The sequence below is a fragment of the Ranitomeya imitator genome, chromosome 6, assembly GCF_032444005.1.
Source record: "Ranitomeya imitator isolate aRanImi1 chromosome 6, aRanImi1.pri, whole genome shotgun sequence".
Classification (NCBI taxonomy): Eukaryota; Metazoa; Chordata; class Amphibia; order Anura; family Dendrobatidae; genus Ranitomeya; species Ranitomeya imitator.
Window position 1 is genome coordinate 528,716,755 of NC_091287.1, and position 23,548 is coordinate 528,740,302.

General features: G+C 47.2%; 1 protein-coding gene across 2 annotated transcripts in view; it reads left to right on the forward strand.

The window, feature by feature from the left end:
* Window positions 1-10,270, forward strand: part of ATAD2 (ATPase family AAA domain containing 2) — a 56,616-nt gene extending 46,346 nt beyond the window's left edge. For both annotated transcript variants that reach the window (XM_069731857.1, XM_069731858.1), the window contains exons 24-28: window positions 15-161; window positions 521-841; window positions 6,598-6,731; window positions 7,823-7,951; window positions 8,284-10,270. In XM_069731857.1, coding sequence (XP_069587958.1) covers window positions 15-161; window positions 521-841; window positions 6,598-6,731; window positions 7,823-7,951; window positions 8,284-8,319 — 767 coding nt within the window. In that variant the 3' untranslated portion in view covers window positions 8,320-10,270. The remainder of the gene's footprint in view (window positions 1-14; window positions 162-520; window positions 842-6,597; window positions 6,732-7,822; window positions 7,952-8,283) is intronic.
* Window positions 10,271-23,548: the final 13,278 nt, after the last annotated feature.

Consider the following 23,548-nt stretch of genomic DNA (forward strand, 5'->3'; position numbering starts at 1 on the left):
AATTTGTTTTTTAGGCTTTTCATCTTCCAAGTACATACCATCTTATTACCATGTGCTTCCTAAAACTGCTACAGTTCAGGATGGGAAAAACACTGACTTGGAAAATCCTGAGAAAAGGTGTCGATCGATTGTACCTGTGACAGCAAGTACTCCTAGCTTGGGTGTGTTGGGTATTTTTGTAATTTTGAGATAGAAAAATTGAGGACAAATTGTGATCACATGTCTCTCATGCCGTGTAGGTGTTACACTGTAGAATTGGCAGAAAATACACAACGCAAAGTTGCAGGTGTCTTTCATTGCATATTTAATTCATCGTACTGCTAAATGTTAAATCGACACCGACCGTTCATCAGATCTTTTGTGCTTGAACACCCCACATTCCTATACATTGTCCGCCTTGTAATATAATGTGCTCCCTAACGTTGCTGATTCAGAAAGTTGACTAAAGTCTAATTTCAGCTATTATTTGATCTAGATTTGCTTATAGTAAAATTTTTTTTTTTTTTTTTTTTTTTCAAAGGAAAAAAAAAATATAAGCGGAAGAGTCGTTGGAGTTCTGGTTGTTTGGCTAAAAAGAAAAAGATCACTCGGTCTGAAAAGAACGAAGAACATGGAAGCGACGCCGACCACGAGCTCCAGGAGTCCAGTTTAGATCAGACTGAATTAGAGCTGATAGACAAATCGTCAATGGAGGCAGAGAATGGTAATGTGGAAAGTGAAGATGTGACCAAAGAAACCGCAAAAGCCTCTCCTACCAAGGATTCACCTACATCTGTAGCCCCTGAGGTACCTGTGGAAAATCCTGCACCTACAGAGAGTGGTGACCATGCGGAGATTAACGGTACGGCTCGTAAATCGCCAATTTTGTAATTGCACTTTAATTTTTTGGGGTGATTTTGTTATTTAATAACCTAAGATAATTTGTTTTTATAATATCTAGATGAATGCCAATGTTTCTATTTAGTATAAGTTCAGTAAAAACTCCATTGACTTCACATTGCTGTGATGTTAATGTAGTATATTATGTCATCAATGCACGATTTTAGTCAATCACTGTGGCCTCTAAAACTTGAGACATCCATCTTTGGCCTTCTGCTGGTTAGCACAGAACAAAAATTACTGTATATACTCTAGTATAAGCCGACACGAGTATAAGCTGACCCCCTAATTTTGCCACAAAAAACTGGGAAAACTTAATGACTCGCTTATAAGCCTAGGGTGAAAACTGCAGCAATACTGGTAAATTTCAATAATAAAAATAGTTACCAATAAAAGTAAAATTAATTGAGACAACAGTAGTTTAAGTGTTTTTGAATATCCATATTGAATCAGGAGCCCCATATAATGCTCCATACAGTTCATGATGGCCCCATATAATGCTCCATACAAAATACGCCCCATATAATGATCCATACAGTTTATGATGGGCTCCATAAGATGCTCCATATTAAAATATGCCCCATATAATGCTGCACAAATGTTGATTGACCCCATAAGATGCTCCATAGACACATTTGCCCCATATAATGCTCCACAAATGTGGATTATGGCCCCATAAGATGCTCCATACAGATATTTGCCCCATATAATGCTGCACATGGCCCCATACAGATTTTTGCCCCATATAATGCTGCACATGGCCCCAAAAGATGCTCCATACAAATATTTTCCCCATATAATGCTGCACATGGCCCCATACAGATAATTGCTCCATATAATGCTGCACATGGCCCCATAAGATGCTCCATACAGACGTTTGCCCCATATGCTGTTGCTGCAATTAAAAAAAAAAAAATTACATACTCGCCTCTCAGGCCCCCGGCTCTGTGTTCCACCGCCACTGCGTCTTCCCCGTCCTCTGCATTGATGTTCAGGCAGAGGGCGCCGCGCACTAATCCAGTCATCGCACCCTCTGACCTGAGCGTCACTGCAGAGGACGCGGAAGACGCAGCGGCGCCGAAGGTGGGACAGGTGAATATAGCGCACTGCGTTATACTCACCTGCTCCTGGCGCGGTCCCTGCTTGTCTGTTCCCCGGCGCCGGCAGCTACTTCATGTAGTGAGCAGTCACATGGTACCGCTCATTACAGTAATGAATATGCGGCTCAACCTATATGGGAGTCCATATTCATTACAGAATGCTGTAGATAAGGCCCTGATGCCGGTGGGCTTACCTCACCATCGATTTTTTAGGGGTGACAGGTTCCCTTTAACAAAGTCATCAGAGCAGCTAATTTCTCCAAACATGAGCTAAGAGGAAAAACAAACTAAAACATCAAGCATACACAGACAACATATACTGGACTATTGTTGAAAGTTTAGATATGCTTTAAGAAGTAGTTACCGTATATACTCGAGTATAAGCCGAGATTTTCAGCCCACTTTTTTGGGCTGAAAGTGACCCGCTCGGCTTATACTCGAGTCAGTGTCAGTGTGGGGTCGGCGGGTGAGGGGGAGCGGCGGCTGTGATATACTTACCTGCTCCTGGCGATGTCCCTCCATGTCCCATGGTCTCCGGGCAGCGCTTCCTGTGTTCAGCGGTCACGTGGTACCGCTCATTAAAGTAATGAATATGCACGCATATTCATTACTCTAATGAGCGGTTACGTGACCGCTGAACACAGGAAGATGCTTCCGGAGACCATCTGACAGTGAGACGCTGCCAGGGACCGCGCCAGGAGCAGGTGAGTATATCAGGGGAGGGGGAGCATTGCGCGATAGTCACCTTCCACGTTCCATCGCTGCGCGCCGCTCTGTCTTCCGTCCTCTGGCTGTGACTGTTCAGGTCAGAGGGCGCGATGACGCGATTAGCGCAGCGATGGAAGGTAACTATCGCAAGTGCCGGGGTCCTGAGCGAAGAGAGGTAAGTATGTGATTTTTTTTTTTTATTATTTTAATCGCAGCAACAGGAAATGGGGCAAATGTATGGAGCATCTTATGGGGCATATATGAGGAGCATCTTATGGGGCATATATGAGGAGCATCTTCTGGGGTATAATGTGTGGAGCATCTCATGGGGCCACAATGTATAAAGCATCGTATGGGGCATAATGTATGGAACATCTCATGGGGCCCCTAATGTGTGGAGCATCTCATGGGGCCACAATGTATGGGGTCATAATGTGTGGAGCATCTCATGGGGCCACAATGTGTGGAGCATCTCATGGGGCCACAATGTGTGGAGCATCTCATGGGGCCACAATGTGTGGAGCATCTCATGGGGCCACAATGTGTGGAGCATCTCATGGGGCCACAATGTGTGGAGCATCTCATGGGGCCACAATGTGTGGAGCATCTCATGGGGCCACAATGTGTGGAGCATCTCATGGGGCCACAATGTGTGGAGCATCTCATGGGGCCACAATGTGTGGAGCATCTCATGGGGCCACAATGTGTGGAGCATCTCATGGGGCCACAATGTGTGGAGCATCTCATGGGGCCACAATGTGTGGAGCATCTCATGGGGCCACAATGTGTGGAGCATCTCATGGGGCCACAATGTGTGGAGCATCTCATGGGGCCACAATGTGTGGAGCATCTCATGGGGCCACAATGTGTGGAGCATCTCATGGGGCCACAATGTGTGGAGCATCTCATGGGGCCACAATGTGTGGAGCATCTCATGGGGCCACAATGTGTGGAGCATCTCATGGGGCCACAATGTGTGGAGCATCTCATGGGGCCACAATGTGTGGAGCATCTCATGGGGCCACAATGTGTGGAGCATCTCATGGGGCCACAATGTGTGGAGCATCTCATGGGGCCACAATGTGTGGAGCATCTCATGGGGCCACAATGTGTGGAGCATCTCATGGGGCCACAATGTGTGGAGCATCTCATGGGGCCACAATGTGTGGAGCATCTCATGGGGCCACAATGTGTGGAGCATCTCATGGGGCCACAATGTGTGGAGCATCTCATGGGGCCATCAACCTTTATGCAGCATTGTATGGGGTATATTTTAACCCCTTAGGCTTCTTTCACACTTCAGTTGTTTGGCGTCAGTCACTTCCGACATAGTGACGGATCCGTCACAATTGTTGAGAAAACAGTTCTAACCGATCCGTTTTTTTTTTTTTTTTTTTTTTTTGACGGATCCGTTACTTGGGGGTTGTCTGGGAAAAGTATCTACTTTTTGGAGCATGCGCAATTGAAAAAGCGGATTGGGGTGACGGATCCGCCGAAAGGACGGTCGCGACGGATCAGTCGCCCATAGGCGGCCATTCTATGGAATGGCGGACGCGACGGATCCGTTGCGAGCCGCCATTTCGGCGTTGACAAAAAACGTTATAATGTCCGTCTATGTCTAGATGACGTCCGCCAAATTTCGACGGAACCATCGCATGGCGGATGGAACGGACGACCATCCGTCACAATCCGTCGCTAATGCAAGTCTATGGGGAAAATAGCGGATCCGTCAAAAAAAAAAAAAAAAAGACTGATCCGTTATTTGGGGAAAATGGCGGTTTTAGACTGACTCCAAACAACTGAAGTGTGAAAGAGGCCTTAAGCCCCGAGGGTGGTTTGCACGTTAATGACTGGGCCAATTTTTACAATTCTGACCACTGTCCCTTTGAGGTATAACTCTGGAACGCTTCAACGGATCTTGATGATTCTGACATTGTTTTCTCGTGACATATTGTACTTCATGATAGTGGTAAAATTTATTCGATATAACGTGCGTTTATTTGTGAAAAAAACGGAAATTTGGCGAAAATTTTGCAATTCTCCAACTTTGAATTTTTATGCCCTTAAATCACAGAGATATCACACAAAATAATTAATAAGTAACATTTCCCACATGTCTACTTTACATCAGCACAATTTTGGAAACAAAATTTTTTTTGTTAGAGTTATAAGGGTTAAAAGTTGACCAGCAATTTCTCATTTTTACAACACCAATATTTTTTAGGGTCCACATCACATTTGACGTCATTTTGAGGGGTCTATCTGATAGAAAATAACCAAGTGTGACACCATTCTAAAAACTGCACCCCTCAAGGTGTTCAAATCCACATTCAAGAAGTTTATTAACCCTTCAGGTGTTTTACAGGAATTTTTGGAATGTTTAAATAAAAATGAACATTTATTTTTTTTTTTTTTTTTACAAAAAATTTACTTCAGCTCCAATTTGTTTTATTTTACCAAGGGTAACAGGAGAGAAGGACCCCAAAAGTTGTTGTACAATTTGTCCTGAGTACGCTGATACCCCATATGTGGGGGTAAACGACTGTTTGGGCGCATGGCAGAGCTCGGAAGGGAAGGAGCGCCGTTTGACTTTTCAATGCAAAATTGACAGGAATTGAGATGGTACTCAATGTCGCATTTGGAGAGCCCCTGATGTGCCTAAACATTAAAACCCCCCACAAGTGACACCATTTTGGAAAGTTTGCACAGCACTCTGTCAGATCAGCGATCTGACATGCAGCACTGCAGGCTTACCAAGCGCCTGCTCTGAGCAGGCACTTGGTAAGCCACCTCCCTCCTTGCAGGACCCGGATGCCGCAGCCATTTTGGATCCGGGCCTTGCTGCAGGGAGGAAGGTAGGAGACCCTCGCAGTAACGCGATCACATTGCGTTGCTGCGGGGGTCTCAGGGAAGCCCGCAGGGAGCCCCCTCCCTGCGCGATGCTTCCCTGCACCGCCGGCACACCGCGATCATGTTTGATCGCGATGTGTCGGGGGTTAATGTGCCGAGAGCGGTCCGTGACCGCTTCTGGCACATAGTGCCGGATGTCAGCTGCGATAGCTGGCGATCGGCCGCGCTCCCCCCGTGAGCACGGCCGATCGCATATGACGTACTATCCCGTCACTGGGAATTAAGTCCCAGGGCGCCTTGACGGGATAGTACATCATATGGGATTAAGGGGTTAATATGGAGCATCTTATGGGGCCCATCATGAACTTTATGGGGCATTATATGGGGCTCCTGATTCAATATGGATATTCAAAAACACTTAACCTACTGATGTCTCAATTAATTTTACATTTATTGGGATCTATTTTTATTTTTGACATTAACCGGTAGCTGCTGCATTTTCCACCCTAGGCTTATACTAGAGTCAATAAGTTTTCCCAGTTTTTTGTGGCAAAATTAGTGGGGTCGGCTTATACTCGAGTATATACGGTACCTTAATTATGTTTGTTCACTCCAGAATTTCTGAGATTAATGCAAACATTCCTTCCCTGTTTAATTTTTCCCCTTATCTGTAGAGGAGCTTCACTACTAATCATGAACATAAACTGCCGCATAGATTCATCTCGGCTAAAAGTCTAGAGCTTAGATCAGGAATAGAATAGACATTCATAGGACATTTCATAACTTTCTGAAATTTTTGTGAAAAAAATATTCTCCACAAACTGCATTGGTACAGTAGGTACCCAATTTATTATGTATGTCCCTAATGAAGCGCAAGAAAAGTTTATTTCTTTTTGTTTTGTTTTTTCTGTTTGAACTTTACTTATTCCAAACACAGCTAGTCCGTATACAGACTGATAAGATTTTAGACTTGTCTGCAACAAGTGGAATATGAGCCTGTTTGTTACAGAAATAGGAGAGATGGCTATTCTAGACACAGATTTTTTTTTTTTTTCACTAGACGTGTGTGTTTTGCGGATGACCCGCGGGAGACAAATGCAGGTGGAGCAGCAGCACCTTATCAGCATGGAAAAAATCATGGATATTCTTTCTGAGCCAGCACAAACCTTGCACGTCAATCACGAGCACCTCAAGGCAAGTTCCTAATAGTTTTCTTTTTATGTAATGTCAAAAGTATGAACCTATCGCTCATGACGATTGAAACCATACACTTGGCCTTTAACATATTTGCTAATTGTTTGCTTTTTATAATTGTACTTTAAGTGCTGTAAGAACATGTTATAACTGTTGAGCGCCAGACATGTTACTCCATTCGTGAAGCTGAAGCGGATTGTGATTAATTTGTTGGGTGGGCATTTCCACGATCTCCCCCCACCCCCACCCACCCCTGTCCTGCCCAAGCTCTGCCCACTTTTTTGGTGGAGGTGGCTGCTACTGGCATTAACATTAAGTTGGTCATTTTTTGCACAATTTCTGAGTTGCTCAAAAATGTTGCAACGTTTCGTGAAAACTGTCGAAAAAGCCTTGCTGAATCAGGCCCATAGTCACCATCACAGGAAACATGCGTATCCAGTTTTCACATGATGTAAATTCAATATTGGGTCTATTTTAAGGTTCACTGTCTTTTTAGAGGCTGAATGGCTGCAAGTGTCAGATATGCCAGTGTATCATATATGCCAGTGTAATGAGGAGTTCGGGACAGGACGCTTGCAGCTAGTATAGAAATCTGTACACAGACCATGGCAAGTTTGGATCCTTCCAGATCCCAGCATGTAATATGTAAAAATAATCTTTATACTCACCGCCACCCATCCGGTCCTCTTCACATCTTTGGATCCACGTCGGCTGTGCTGAAATCCCCACGTCTCATAGTCTGTTTTTTTGCCCGGGAAAGGTTTTGATCATGTCTGCAAAGGGACATCTCTGTGTTAACCACGAGCTTTGCGGGGATTTCAGGGTGGCCTACAGCGATGTGGGTCGGATCGGTGGCAATGAGGGCCAGAAAGTGAGGAGTTTTTGTTTTAACATTTTGATGGCCTTCTATGTTGCGTTTTCGTTGCTGTTTACCTCTGCAGGTACACTGCAAAAATAGTTGTGCATACCCCAATAAACGAAAAAAAATTCCACATTTTCCTCCTTGGAATTGTACGATGACAGGAAATATTAATAATTTTTGTAAGGAATTGCTTATCCACATGCATTTTAATATTTTTTATTATTTTCAGGGACTCTTAAACAAAGTTGTAGATCACAGCAAAGGATATAATGTATTACAGCTGGAGAAGTTATATGCCCTGCTGAGCCAGTGTATTTACAGGCATCGTAAGGAATATGACAAGACACAATTATTACAAGTAAGGAGGATGAACGCAGAACACTGCGTCACGCAAACACTCGGGTGATAGATCACAACAATTTAGCCCCTTTCTTCTTGTAAATTTGTAACCTCTCTATCGTAACGTTGTGTTGTTGAGTCAACTCTTACACGAGATCCTCGGAATCGCCTCTATTAAAGGGTTGCATATAGTTGTCAACCAAAACTGCAGCCATCCAGAGTAATTGTATTGAAATATCACATGGCCTAGACTGCGCGTCCTCGAAAGTAGAAGATGTCCTAAATGGCTGCAATACTGTGATATTTGTCCTTTTTGTGTCTCTTAATCATTTTTTTTTCTTTTCCCGTTAGGAAATGGAGCGTGAGGTGAAGCATTTCAGGATTTGAGATGACTCAACCGAACTTGTAAATTGCCTCAAGATATCGTCTATCTAATATATTAAGTGTTTACGTGTACATATTCTAAAAGTCCCCTAATACAAAAATGTCCCGAGAGTCGTCTAGTTTTAAACCTTGATGATATTTTTATGGATAACCAAATGTATATATTCATTAATTATATTTAGACTTGAGCCAAATGATTCACAGGACCTTGATTCTGCAGCCACTTCGTAGTCCGTGCTACTAGCAAATAGACGTGCCAGCCACTTGTCGGCATCTCCAGCGTTTATGGTCAGGATTGGAGCACCAGCATTATGGCGTGAGGTTGGGAAACCTGGCAATTTAGGTTTGCAGGGCATCAGGTTGTCAGCCATAGATTACAGCCCTGGCCATTGGTTCAGGGTCTGTCTAATCTTTTTGCGTAACTCTAATTACTTTGTGTGTTTGGGTTTATAGAATCTTATTCATTATCAGCCTTGTGTCTGGGGTCTCTATTTTTTACATGTACAGAATGCCATATTATGCTTCCACCAAAACCTACATACTCTGCTACCAAAACAAGGGGCCTGCGGACCCTCAACATCTGCAGATAACGAGACATTTGCATCGATCATAGTTCAGTCGAGGGTTATCTTCCTTCTCTATTAGTCTATGAAAGTGAGGAGTGTCCGACGACCGTGAAGGGAGCAGCCCAGAGGTTGTACACTCATCTGATCAGACACTTATGACACATACTAGATCACCTTATCATCCCGTCTCCTGTGATCCCTTCTTGCCATCGACACTAAGGAAGAACATGAGGAAAGTGTTAATATGTTGAAAATATATGATCCCCATCTCTACTGTAATCACTAGAGATGAGCAAAGATTTGTGGAAACCAGTTCCAGCGTCTGGTCCAGCCCTCACTTTCAGCTGACCTATCTCCTGGGTGCCTCTGTTGCTTTCTATGCAAATGATCATTCAGTGACAGCAAGCAGAGATCTTTACATTGTTTAAGAATTGAACCAAAAAAGCAGCATAATTATAGTTGTGCCGTCAAGTCATTTTACGGTTTCCTGATGTGCCATCACCTGGAGTTAAAATGACCCTTTTTATTCTGTTCAAGCCCATTTAGACAGACAGTCGGCCTTCAAGAAGAAATTTAAAAAAAAAAAATTTTTTCGCTCTTAATCAAGGACCCTTGTAAACATTCCACAGATCAGCCACCAAACAAGGAAAATGTTTGTCAGCAGATTGGAAACTTCATTCTCTATTAATGCGACTCTCCACCGTGGCCCTGAAAAGATTAGCGATGTGTAGTCACCTACCAGGCGGCCAGCATTTGCCTCCCATTGCCTACTGCTGCATATTGGGGATAGGAGATGCATATACCCCTTTTGAATATTGCAATAATTATATTTTTTGTAACACGACACACTTGATTTAAATGCATATATATATTAAGAACGAGATGAAGTAGGTTAATGCATAAGCCAAACAGTCGCAAGTTGGCATAGTGGTGGTACTACAATATAATTCACTGCATCAGCTTCCACCTCAGAACCCGACACATGTTTCAACCCAACTTCATCCAGGAGTGAATAAGTACACCTGTCTTAGCTAGAACTGTATCTACTTATTTGCTGTAAAGGTGAACTGAACTTATTGTTCCCTGTTATCAGCCGATTCGACTGGGACGATACTGACTGTAATGTAGGAGCTCCAGGGAAATGATCCTTCGGAACTTCCAGATCTCTCGTAGATCGCTTCTGCCCTTTTATAAGCTGTGAACAGGACTCCAGTCTTGTGTTTTTTAACAATTTGAGAAATTCTTAAAACGTGTTAAATTGCAAGCTCCTCATTTTTACCTATGGAAATGTTTGTGTATAAAGTACTTGTCTGTCCCTTCTCTCCTCAGAGCTGTTTTATCACATGTTACATGTTCTTCTAAATAAATACGTCATTGTTAATGGAAAGGCAGAGAACTGTGTGATTTCTTCTTCTCCAGTTCAGTAACACATCAGCACTGTGTACATGCGATATATAGGAATGTGTCTAAAAATTACAGGTTCTTGTTATGTAAAAAAAAAATAAATAATCCTATCGTAAGAAGAATAATTTCAGAATTTCCCCCCTCTTGCTGTCACCCATAATCTGTACAAATCAATTAAAAAAATTGAAGTCTTTTTAGGTGAAAAAAAAATTAACTAAAATAATGTGGTTGTATAAGTCTAAACTAATACTTTGTTTAAAGGGAACCTGTCACCCCGTTTTTTCAGTAGGAGATAAAAATACCGTTAAATAGGGCCTGAGCTGTGCTTTACAATAGGGTATTTTTTGTCCCGATTCCCTACCTATGCTGCCGAAATACCTTACAAAAGTGGCCTTTTTCGCCTGTCAATCAGGCTGGTCAGGTCGGATGGGCATGGTCACAGCGCTTTTTCTCCTCCACATCTTGCTTATGTTCCCGTTGGTGGCGTAGTGCTTCTCGCATGCCCAAGTGCCGAATGCACTGTGCAGCTGTAGAAAAAGAGCGCGCTCGCCGCTTTTCAGCGGTTTCTCGGTGGGCGCGGCCATCTTCCTGAGGCTGCGCATGCGCAGATGGAGTCTCCTGCTTCCCGGGGCTTCAGGAAAATGGCCGCGGGATGCCGCGCGTGCGCAGATAAACATCGCGGCGGCCATTTTCCTGAAGCAGAGTTCGATCTCGGCTTCAGGAAAATGGCCGCCGCGATGTCCATCTGCGCACGCGCGGCATCCCGCAGCCATTTTCCTGAAGCCCCGGGAAGCAGGAGACTCCATCTGCGCACGTGCGGCCTCAGGAAGATGGTCGCGCCCACCGAGAAACCGCTGAATAGCGGCGAGCGCGCTCTTTTTCTACAGCTGCGCAGTGCATTCGGCACTTGCGCATGCGAGAAGCACTACGCCACCAACGGGAACATAAGATGTGGGGGAGAAACAGCGCTGTGACCACGCCCATCCGACCTGACCAGTCTGATTGACAGACGAAAAAGGCCACTTTTGTAAGGTATTTCGGCAGCATAGGTAGGGAATCAGGGGACAAAAAATACCCTCTTGTAAAGCACAGCTCAGGCCCTATTTAACGGTATTTTTATCTCCTACTGAAAAAATGGGGTGACAGGTTCCCTTTAAGTCCCAGGCCATGGCTGGAGACCACGTTCTGCCACCGCCACAGATCTCGTCCCCTCTGTCCTGTCCTCCGCTCCCCTCCTACCCGATCCCACCCCCACATACTTACCGACCTCCGGTACCCCTCCTGTTGTCGGTCTTCTGCATGGGCGCCACCATCCTCCAAAATGACGGGCACATGCGCAGTGTGCCCACCTGCCGAATCTGAAAGGCCGGCAGATTCATTCCAGGTACATTTTGATCACTGTGATAGAACCTATCGCAGGGATCAAAATAAAAAAAAATAGTAAATACCCCCCCCCCCCTTTTATCACCCCCATAGGTAGGGACAATAATAATAAAAAGAAAATATATTTACTTCTATTTTTCCACTAAGGTTAGGGTTGCAATCAAGGTTAGGTTTGCGGTTAGAGTTAGGGTTGCAATTAGGGTTACAATTTGGCTATGTGCACACAGTGCGGATTTGGCTGCAGATTCGTGGTAGTTTTCCATAACCAAACCAAATCCGCTGTGCCCATGGTGCGGAAAATACAGCGAGGAAACGCTGTGTTGTATTTTCCGCAGCATGTCAATTCTTTAGGCGGATTCCGCAGCGTTTTACACCGGTTCCTCAATAGGAATCCGCACATAAAACACTGGAAATCCGCAGGTAAAACGCAGTGCCTTTTACCTGCGGATTTTTCAAAAACTGTGCGGAAAAATCCACAACGTGGGCACATAGCCGTAGGGTTGGAATTAGTTAGGGTTGGAATTAGGGTTAGCATTGGAAATAGGGTTAAGATTAGGGTTAGGGGTGTGTTGGGGTTAGTGGTGTGTTGGGAGTTAGTGTTGGAGTTAGAATTGAGGGGTTTCCACTGTTTAGGCGCATCAGGGGGTCTCCAAACGTAATATGGCGCCACCATTGATTCCAGCCAATCTTAAGTTTAAAAAGTCAAATGGTGCTCCCTCCCTTCCGAGTCCCCGACGTGTGCCCAAACAGTGGTTCACCCAAACATATGGGGCATAAGCATGCTCTGGGAAAAATTGCACAACAACTTTGGGGGTCGAATTTCTCTTGTTACCCTTGTGAAAATAAAAACTTGGGGGCTAAAAAATCTTTTTTGTGGAAAAAAAAAAAGTATATTTTATTTTTCACGACCCTGCATTATAAACTTCTGTGAAGCACTTGGGCATTAAAAGTTCTCACCACACATCTAGATAAGTTCCTTGGTGGTCTAGTTTCCAAAATGGGGTCACTTGTGGGGGGTTTCTACTGTTTAGGCACATCAGGGGCTCTGCAAACGTAACATGACGCCCGCAGACCATTTCATCAAAAAGTCTGCATTCCAAAACGTCGCTACTTCCTTTCCGAGCCCTGACGTGTGCCCAAACAGTGGTTCCCCCCCCACACCCACATATGGGGTATCGGCGTACTAGGACAAACTGGGCAACAACTTTTGTGGTCCAATTTCTCATGTTACCCTTGTGAAAATAAAAAATTGTGGGCTAAAAAATAATTTGAGGAAAGAAATGATTTTTTTTTATTTTCACGGCTCTGCGTTATAAACTTCTGTGAGGCACTTGGAGGTTTAAAGTGGTCACCGCATATCTAGATAAGTTCCTTGGGAGGTCTAGTTTCCAAAATTGGATCACTTGTGGGGGAGCTCCAATGTTTAGGCACACAGGGGCTCTCCAAACGCAACATGGTGTCCGCTAAAGATTGGAGCCAATTTTTCATTCAAAAAGTCGAATGGCGCTCCTTCCCTTCTGAGCCCTGTCGTGCACCCAAACAGTGGTTTCCCCCCACATATGGGGTATCGGCGCACTCAGGACAAATTGTACAATAACTTTTGGGGTCCAGTTTCTCCTTTTACCCTTGGGGAAAAAAATTGTTGCTAAAAGATCATTTTTGTGAAATGTTCATTTTTCCCTTCCATGTTGCTGCTATGAAGCACCTGAAGGGTTAATAAACTTCTTGAATGTGGTTTTCGGCACCTTGAGGGGTGCAGTTTTTAGAATGGTGTCACTTTGGTATTTTCAGCCATATAGACCCCTCAAACTGACTTCAAATGTGAGGTGGTCCCTAAAAAAAAAAAAGGTTTTGTAAATTTTGTTGTAGAAATGAGAAATCGCTGGTCAAACTTTAACCCTTATAACTTCCTAGCAAAAAAAAAAAAAATTGTTTCCAAAATTGTGCTGATGTAAAGTAGATATGTGGGTGATGTTTAACTATTTTGTGTCACATAACTCTCTGGTTTAACAGAATAAAAATTTGAAAATTGCGAAATTTTTGCCAAATTTGCATTTCTCCTTCGCCTCATTGGGGGACACAGGACCATGGGTTATGCTGCTGTCACTAGGAGGCTGACACTAAGCTAAGACAAAAAAAGGTTAGCTCCTCCCCTGCAGTATACACCCTCGTACTGGCTTCCAGACACCCAGTTCAAGCTTAGTGTCCGTAGGAGGCACACTTTTTTAATTCTACCCGGACGAAGGGGGCGACGGATTCTTTCATGGTCCGATCTCCCCCGAACCAACAACAGGCGAGCACGGGAGTTTTACCTCTCCGTATCCTATCCTGCGACGTGGGAGCCACTGCCTGAGCTGACCTTTTTTGGGCGACGGTTTTTTCCTAAAAGGGCACCGATCTCCCCACTTAGTCAGACGAGCACTGGAGTTTACCTCCAGTACCCTCTTCTGCAGCCAGGCCTTTTTATTGCCGGACTGCTCTGTCCACCAGGTTTCACCCTCGGCTGTACAGAGGCACTAGTACCCGTGGCGTCCGTGCAGCACACCCTGCATCACCACTGCTTGCGGCTGATTCAGGTGGTGGACGGTTCCTCTCCACCCCCCTTTCTGGGGCTGGTGGATGGAGGCTTCCCAACCCCTGCACCGTCCCGGTTTTTCTCTTCACCCCAGACACTCCTACCTCAGCCCCTGGTGCGCTGCTCCTTCAGGGTAAGTGTCTTGTGGAATGGAGGGGGGTGGCGCCGGCTCTGCGGTTCGGAGGGCTCCCCCTTACTAGTGGCACTTTCTTCCTGGGCCCCCTTTGTTGTCCCGGCATCAGCGGCCGCGGGCCGTAGCCGCAAATTTAGTCCCTGGCTTCGGCCTAGCCGGCCGGGGATCTGGCGCTTCCCGATAGGCTCCGACCCCTTTTTCGCATCATCGCGCGGCTCCGCCCCCGGTCCTGGCGCTTCTCGCTGTGTGCGAGATCTCTCCCCCAGGTCTCGGCGGCCATCTTGGATCTCTCTGCACGCCGGCAGCTTCTGGTCTTCCAGCCGCAGCGTCCTCCACGTGCAGCGCTGTGCACGTCAGCTGTCGCCTAATCCTCCTGCCGCCTCTCTCTTCTGTGGGACACAGGACCAGGGTAAGGAGACCGTCAGCTCTCTCCTGCAGCGCCGCCCTCGCTTCCTTAGGCTAGACCCTATCTGGCATTAGTGTACACCATGTCTCAGTCGAAGACTAAAAAATCCTCAAAGGTGCATTCGACCTTTTTTTCTGCGTGTACCACCTGCCAGGCTACACTTCCTCGCCCTCAAAGCTCTCCGCTCTGCCTGCGATGCTCCATGTGCCCAGGAGCCCTCCACCGCCACCGACTCCGGTGTACCTAGTCCCCCCCGTGGGTCGCTTCACTTTCGCAGTCCGTGGATTTTTTAGCCAACGCCATTAAATCCATTCAAAATCCTCCCGGGGAACGGGGCAATCCGTTACAGGTCCTAAGAGATCCCTCCGTAGCAGGGGAATCGTCGGCCAGCAGGGGCCGCTCTCCACTTAAAGAGGCACGGTCATCCAGAAAACGGATCCGTGCTACTTCTCCTGAGCGTTCACCTCGCCACTCAGATTCTGGTAGCTCCACCTCTCGCTCACCCTCTGTGGGGGCTCGCAGCGTTCACGACTCTGAACATGAGTCCGAGGTATCATTGGACCCGGAGGCTCCGGAGTTCAGAGCTACGGTTGACTCCCTCATTGTAGCAGTCAATCACGCGCTTAAGGTGGATGATGACCCTAATTCCGCTCCGGAACACGCGGTCTCTTTTACCAGAACCAAGCGCTCCCACAAGACTTTTGCCTCTCACCCAGCTTTACTAGATATAGTCAAGCGACACAGGGAGCGTCCAGATAAGCGTTTCTCGGGTAAGAAAGATCTGGTATCGAAGTATCCCTTCTGAGCAGATCTCGTGAAAGACTGGACGGATCCCCCTATAGTAGATCCTCTGGTCTCGCGCCTGGCCTCTAAAACGCTTCTTTCAGTCCCGGACGGCGCTTCAATTAAGAGTCCCACTGAACGCCAGCTAGACTCTCTAGCTCGCTCAGTGTATGAGGCCTCGCTCTTCCCTGTCCCCCTCGTTCGCCGCAGCTTGGGTGACCAAGGCAATGGTTTCCTGGGCGGATGCTCTAGCGAAATCCATTCAGGAGCAGGACCTCCCGTCTGAGATGGCGGACCTGGCTAAGCCGTTAGCCATGGCTAGTGATTATGTGATGTACGCATCCCTCGATGCGGCGAATTGCGCAGCATCGGCGGCTTCTAACGCCATCGCTATTAGAAGGGCTCTTTGGCTCAGAGTGGCGCGCAGACTCCTCCTCTAAAAAATCTCTGATCTCTCTCCCTTTTCAAAGCGGGCGCCTTTTCGGCGAAAAGTTTGACCACCTTATTTCTGACGCCACGGGGGGAAAGACCAAGTTCCTTCCCCAACAGAGGCCCAAGGCGGCTTTCCAGCGCCAGCCTTATTTTCGCTTTCGGCCCTTTCGTACCAGCCCAGCCTGGTCCAATCCTTCTGGTCTTCCCAGATCGGACCGATCCGCTCGCACAGACAGAGACGCTCGCCCCTCCTTCAGGCCGAACCCTTCCTGGCGCGGAAAACCTAGGCAGCCCAGAACCCGAGGTTCCAGACCTCCCAGATTCCCGTCTCAATGACTCGGGAACGGCGCCAGTCGATACCACCAGAGTAGGCGGACGTCTACTCCTTTTTCAGCAGGCCTGGCTTTCCGTCGTTCACGACGGATGGGTCAGGGACCTGGTATCGTCTGGCTACAAAATAGAGTTCTCCTCTCCTCCTTGGTTTTTCCCCTCTCGTCTCCCCAGTTCGGGAGCTCAGTCTCGTGCCCTTCTTTGCGCCATTCACTCCCTCCGCCAGAGCGGGGTCATTGTTCCGGTCTCGGAACACGAGAGGTTCAAAGGTTTCTACTCAAACCTCTTCGTCGTGCCAAAGAAGGACGGAAAGGTGTGCCCCATTTTGGATCTGAAGCTCCTGAACAAGTGCATAAGAGTCCGGCACTTCAGGATGGAATCGCTCAGATCGGTCATCTCCTCGATGGAAAGGGGGGAATTCTTGGCCTCGATAGACATCAAGGATGCCTATCTTCACATCCCGATCTTCCCGCCTCATCAAAGGTTCCTCCGCTTTGCCGTTCTGGAGGACCACTTCCAGTTCACGGCCTTACCCTTCGGTCTTGCCATGGCGCCCAGGGTATTCACCAAGGTCATGGCGGCTGTCATGGCCATCCTTCATTCTCGAGGAGTCGTCGTGTTACCTTACTTAGACGATCTCCTCATAAAGGGCCCGTCTTTCCAAACCTGCGAGTCAAGCGTCCACATTACCCTGGATTCTCTTTCGCACCTGGGCTGGTTGATCAACTTGGACAAGTCCTCTCCCGTTCCTGCCCGTCGGATCTCCTTTCTGGGAATGATCCTGGACACTTCAAGGGGACTGGTCTTGCTTCCTCGGTCCAAGGCTCAAGCGCTTCAGCAGGGAGCCCGAACGCTCTGTCATCCTTGCCCACGAACAATTCGGTTCGCCATGAAGATCCTGGGAAAGATGGTTGCAGCAATCGAAGCGGTTCCTTTCGCTCAACTCCATCTCCGCCCCCTACAACAGGCTTTGCTGGACAACTGGGACAGGAGCCTCCCATCTCTCGACCGCCCTTGCCCCCTGTCTCCGCGGGTCAGACAATCTCTCGTATGGTGGACCCTGTGTCAATCTCTTCTCCAGGGGAAGTCCTTCCTCCCGATCCGCTGGTTAGTGATTACTACCGATGCCAGTCTTCTCGGCTGGGGGGCGGTGTTTCTTCACCACTCTGCCCAGGGCCGTTGGACAGTTCGGGAATCCAGGCTCCCCATCAACATCTTGGAGATTCGGGCTATCAGACTTGCCCTGAGTCGCTTTCACACCCTGCTCGCGGGTCACCCTATACGAGTCCAGTCGGACAACGTCACGGCGGTGGCTTACATCAACCACCAGGGGGGTACCCGCAGCAGGGCAGCGATGCAGGAAGTCTCTCACATCCTTCGTTGGGCCGAAACCAACCATTCCATCATCCCTGCGGTGCACATTCCGGGAGTCGAGAACTGGGCGGCGGACTTCCTGAGCCTCCAGGGCCTTGCCTCGGGGGAGTGGGAACTCCACCCAGAGGTCTTTCGACAGATCTGTCTTCGCTGGGGGACCCCGGACGTGGATCTGATGGCGTCCAGATTGAACGCCAAGGTCCACAACTTCATTGCTCGTTCTCGGGATCCCCAGGCTATCGGAGTGGACGCGCTGATATTCCCGTGGCATCAGTTTCAACATACGTGTTTCCTCCTCTTCCCTTACTGCCGAAGGTGATCCGAAAGATCAAGACGGAGGGGGTCCCGGTCATTCTGGTCGCCCCAGATTGGCCACGCTGCGCTTGGTACGCGGAACTCGTTCAGCTCGTAGCAGACGTTCCCTGGCGGTTACCAGACCGCCCAGACCTACTTCGCCAAGGTCCGATCTGCCACCAGAGCTCAGGGGCCCTACGTTTAACGGTGTGGCTGTTGAAACCTGGATTCTAACTCGTGCCGGTTTCTCTCAGCAGGTCATTCCCACCATGTTAAGTGCTCGTAAGGCGTCTTCCGCCTCCATTTACCACCGCGTCTGGAAAACCTTCTCATGGTGCAGGCTCCGAGGACACCCTCCGCTCGTTTTCTCTGTCCCTTGCATCTTGGATTTCCTTCAGTCCGGTCTGGACTCCGGATTGGCACTGAGTTCCCTCAAAGGCCAGATCTCAGCGTTATCCGTGCTATTTCAGCGCAGGATCGCCGCCAACCTCCAAGTCAAGACCTTCATTCAGGGAGTCTCCCATGTGGTTCCTCCTTACAGGATGCCGTTAGAAACCTGGGATCTCAACTTGGTCCTGGGGGTTCTTCAGGAACCCCTGTTCGAACCCCTTCAAGACGTTCCTCTCTCGGTCCTCTCATGGAAGGTTGCCTTCCTGGTAGCGGTGACGTCCATCAGAAGGGTTTCAGAGCTCGCCGCTTTGTCCTGCCGGGCACCGTTCCTGGCCTTTCATCAGGACAAAGTGGTCCTACACCCTTCTCCGGCGTTTCTTCCGAAGGTGGTCTCATCTTTTCATCTTAACGAGGACATCATCCTTCCTTCTTTTTGCCCGCAGCCCAAGCATAGGGTCGAGAAGGCTCTCCATACTCTTGACGTGGTACGGGCCCTCAGAAGGTACATCTCCAGAACGGCTCATTTCAGAAAATCGGACGCCCTTTTCGTGCTCCTGGAGGGTCACAGAAAGGGTTTGGCTGCGTCAAAATCCACGATAGCCAGATGGATCCGATCTGCTATCCAGGAATCCTATCGGGTCAGGGGCAGTCCTATCCCGGCGGGGATTAGAGCACACTCCACTCGGTCGATGGGTGCTTCCTGGGCCGTCCGGCACCAGGCAACAGCGGAGCAGGTTTGCAAGGCCGCAACGTGGTCTAGCCTGCATACTTTCACAAAGCATTACAATGTTCACATCCATTCCTCTGCGGACGCGGCCCTTGGCAGGCGTATTCTGCAAGCGGCCGTTGCGCATTTGTAGTCAGATGGTACACGGAGTTATTCGGTTGTATTGTTTCCCTCCCTGGGACTGCTTTGGGACGTCCCATGGTCCTGTGTCCCCCAATGAGGCGAAGGAGAAATAGGGATTTTTGTGTGTACTCACCGTAAAATCCTTTTCTCCGAGCCACTCATTGGGGGACACAGCACCCACCCTGGTAGCCTTACGGCTCGTTACCTTTTTTGGTCTTTGACTGTTTGTTTGACATGTTATATTCTAATGTTACTTGATATATTGTTATTATCCTACTGCTTTTGCACTGAACTGGGTGTCTGGAAGCCAGTACGAGGGTGTATACTGCAGGGGAGGAGCTAACCTTTTTTTTGTCTTAGCTTAGTGTTGTCGGGGTCGTCACGACAATACCCTTCATCCACCAGTCATTCCAAATCAGATTAAAGCATGTTGGTACCGGATAAGAATGAGTCAGACACAATGCTGGTTCAAACTCATAGCATGCTCGTGTGTCCACACGTAGTGGGAACGTCACAGCAACAACTGAACTTTATTTCCTATGCTTTGCAAAAAAGAAAAAAAAGAGCATGAACCGCACATCCCAAAATCATACGTTGATCTAAAGCCGCTAGGCAAAAATTGATATAACAATATGAGGTTTTCAGTTTAACATTCTGATCAGACTGTATGAAGCCCACTGCCCCTTCACGGCAAACCTCGTAGTGGGTCCTATCGCCCTAACGGAGCGGAGCCGTGCGGCGCCCACCGCCACAGCGGCCATGCACCAGCAGGGCGGACGGCCTGTTGCCCCACAGCACCCATGCTGCAAGACTGAGTCCCCTGAACTTTATTTCCTATACACAACATTATATGGTCCATTGGGGGAAGGTGTGCAGAGGGCAGGGTTAGGCGGGGTTTAAGCAATGTATCTAGTATTCAGTCCTTCTGGTTGGCCTGACGTCATATGATGAATCTTTCTTTGTCCACATCTTGTTAGGTTTCCATTTCTCCAGGGACGATACTTTAGCTTCAGAAACGAAAGTAGATTCTTGGCAAGAACAAAAAGTAGGGCAAAGGTGAATACTGGCAGCCATCTTAAATACAGTTAAATTTGCATTAGCAAGCGAAGGGGAAAAACTTATTGTTTCACAGCATAAGAATATATAAAAGTACAAAAGTGTATAAAAACGTATATTTTTACCTTGACAATCCCCCCTAAACACTAAGTTTTTCCCTAAAAAGAAAGATCCTTCGAGACTGTCCATGTGATGGGGAAAGGGGAGGTGGATTTCTTCATCCAGACACCTCAGAAGCTCTCCCCTTGCGAGAGGCCACCAGGCAGCTGAACACTTCACTAGCCTCACATGGAGTTCTCCCGTTGTCCCTAGACTAAATCTCTTTGCATCATCTGAGAGTAAAGGGGTTTTGTCTAACTTCTCGAGGGGGACGTACTTAGGGATCTCCCCCGGATCAGTGCCATCGCACTCTAGTGGGTCTACCTCTTGGTTGAGGAAGGTGCCAGTCGGAGTTGCCTCAATGATAACATTTTATACAGGGGAATAACACAACAGAGGATTATCGATCCAACTACAAAAAGGGCAATCAGTACTAGACAAGCTCGTTGAAGGAATCCTTTGAGCCCACCCAACCAGCCGGAAAAGAAAGATGTGTCTACTCCAGCATTGGATTTTAATTCTGCTGCTAACCTATTTATCTTTTTGAGAGCGATCATGGTCTTTCCATTTACCCCAGAGTTCTGAGGGATATAGGTACAACATTCCTCTCCCACCATCCCACAGACTCCTCCTTTCTCAGCTAAGATCATATCAAGGGCTAGTCGGTTTTGGAGGGTCATTCTAGTGTTAGGGCCTAACTCCTCAACTATACCTTGGAAAGCATCACAGATAAAATTGACAAACCTTTGTTCACTGTAATATATGTAATTGATCCCATCAACATTTTTATTAATCTGCACCTGTGGGATTATGGAAGCAAAGCTAGCATAGATCTGATTCTGGGCCTTAAATTGGTCAGGCACCCCCCCTTGGCACTCCAATGCCATCGACATATACCAATGGATCTTCTTCATAACTCATGTGGAGCTGATCGAGACTTCTCCTCTTTCTGGTATATTCATCAGGTGTCTCTGGATCCCAAGGTAAAATCTTGAACTGCATAGCTAGTTTAACAAGGGTGCATTGACCTGTCCAGGCATTAGGCAACCTAGGATGGAGCTTACCATCTCCACATAACCAATAAATATCGTACATATACTGTGTATGATTAGCTAGCAAGTCAGTATCCAGGGAACTGTTCTCTTTGCAGAAACCTGTCTCGAAGACCCCTACTGGTGTACCTGTAGTGTCGTGGGAATTATAGCAGGTATAATTATCAGCTAACACAGTTATCCCTCCTGGGACCTTTAGTTTAGGTGCTTCATGAATTAGTGGGACATAATCTGAGCAATCAGTGGACTTTAGACCCTTCAACAGATTCATAACACAGGCAGTGGTATTGTTATCAGGAAAAAAACAAACAATGCATGTGTGTATAGATGTGTATTTGCTGCAGCACAAGCAATACATCCTACAGAGATATTCTGGACTCTTACATTGTATCTTACCCATTCTAACCATAAATTTGTCCTTGGGGCTGTTTGTGTTTCTATGGAGAAGACTTCTTGCCAACTAAGACCTGGAATGGGGATTACTTCGTTAACTATATTTTGCAAACGTTCACCTGGGCCTGGTTTAGCTGTACTGGTAACGGGGGCCTTGGTTGGTCTAAAGCTAATATCCTGGAGCTGTATATGGCCTAAATTCCCATAGTATCCACTATTAAACACATTATGAAAATATCTTCCCAGTAAAATTGTTATCTCTGGTAACACATATATAATACTGGATAATTCCCTCTACCACCCGCTGAGTCTCGGGGCACTTGACTACATCGCAGAAATCAAATCTCCAGATATTTACCGGGGCCATTAGGTTTACCCAGAGAATAGTGGCACCGGAATTCTTATTTACAATAGGGGCCGAGAAGGTAGGGGTGAGGATGACCCCTGGCCTCAGGACCAAAAACAACAGCAACATTTTCCTTCGATCACCACTGTGACTAAGCGCTGGTTCGGTCTCTTTTGCAGCGTGAAGCGTAGATCCAGGTGCTCTTTCCTTCAAGTTTTACTGACATAGCTTTTCACGACCATAAAACCACCAGGCTTCAAATTGTGACCAATATCGGTTTCTGCTGAATCTGGAAGGGAAGAAGAAACTAAAACATGGGTGTTAGCAACATTTTTACTAAACTGAATAACATATTGAACAGCACAGTCAATTTCTTCTGACAACTACTGAGACTGAAAATTTACAACTGAGAACCTAGCACAAAACAATATCTCATATGGGGACAGGCCATGTTTTGCCTTATGGGTAGTACGAACGTGTAAGAGCCCTGGCCATGGAGCCGTAGTCTCCTGCATCATTTTGGTCAATTGTCCCTTCAGTGTGCCGTTCAGCCTCTTAACTTTCCCACTGGATTGTGGAGAGTATGGAGGGCTACAGTGGATCCAAGCATTGTCAGAACCTCCTGATACACATGAGAAGAAAAGTCCGGGCCTTGGTCACTTTCATCGACTTCTGGAACACCATATCTGCATATAACTTCCATCACCAGTTTCTTTGCTGTGGTCTTTGTAGTCACGTTGGTAACGGGGAATGCTTCTGGCCAACTGGAGAACATGTCGACAACCACCAGACAATATTCATACCTTCCAGACTTCGGCAACGTGATGAGGTCCACCTGGAGCCTCTGGAAAGGATAGTCGGGCTTAGCAAGATACTTAGGGGGTACACGTTGAAGTTGACCGGGATTGCAGGTCTGACAGATACCTCGATGTGTGGGCCCATGCGCCCACGTGGCAATAGCAGGGTACATCCGCTTAGGGAGACACACAAGTTGGTCCTTTTTCCAGCGACCATGTTCATACGTGCTCCATCAGCTTTCCACTGCTTCACTTCTTCCTTTGGAGACATTCTCTGCATCGTCATTAAGCGGTCTCGCGGGGTCCGACAGAAAACCTCAGTCTGGCATAGATCATCAGGTTCCTGTAGAGTCAGTGTTTCTTGTAACTGTTTACGCTGAGAGCGTGTGGTCACCATAGCTGGTATGGTCTGTTCAACGGGTAGGAGAGCAGCAGCTTTTGCTTGCATATCCGCAGAGGCGTTACCAACAGTCTGTGGACTGTTCCATGGTACCGTGCTCCTTAACTTTGATAATGGCCACCTGAGTAGGTAATTTGATTGAGTCCATGAGGGCTTTAACAGCTTCAAC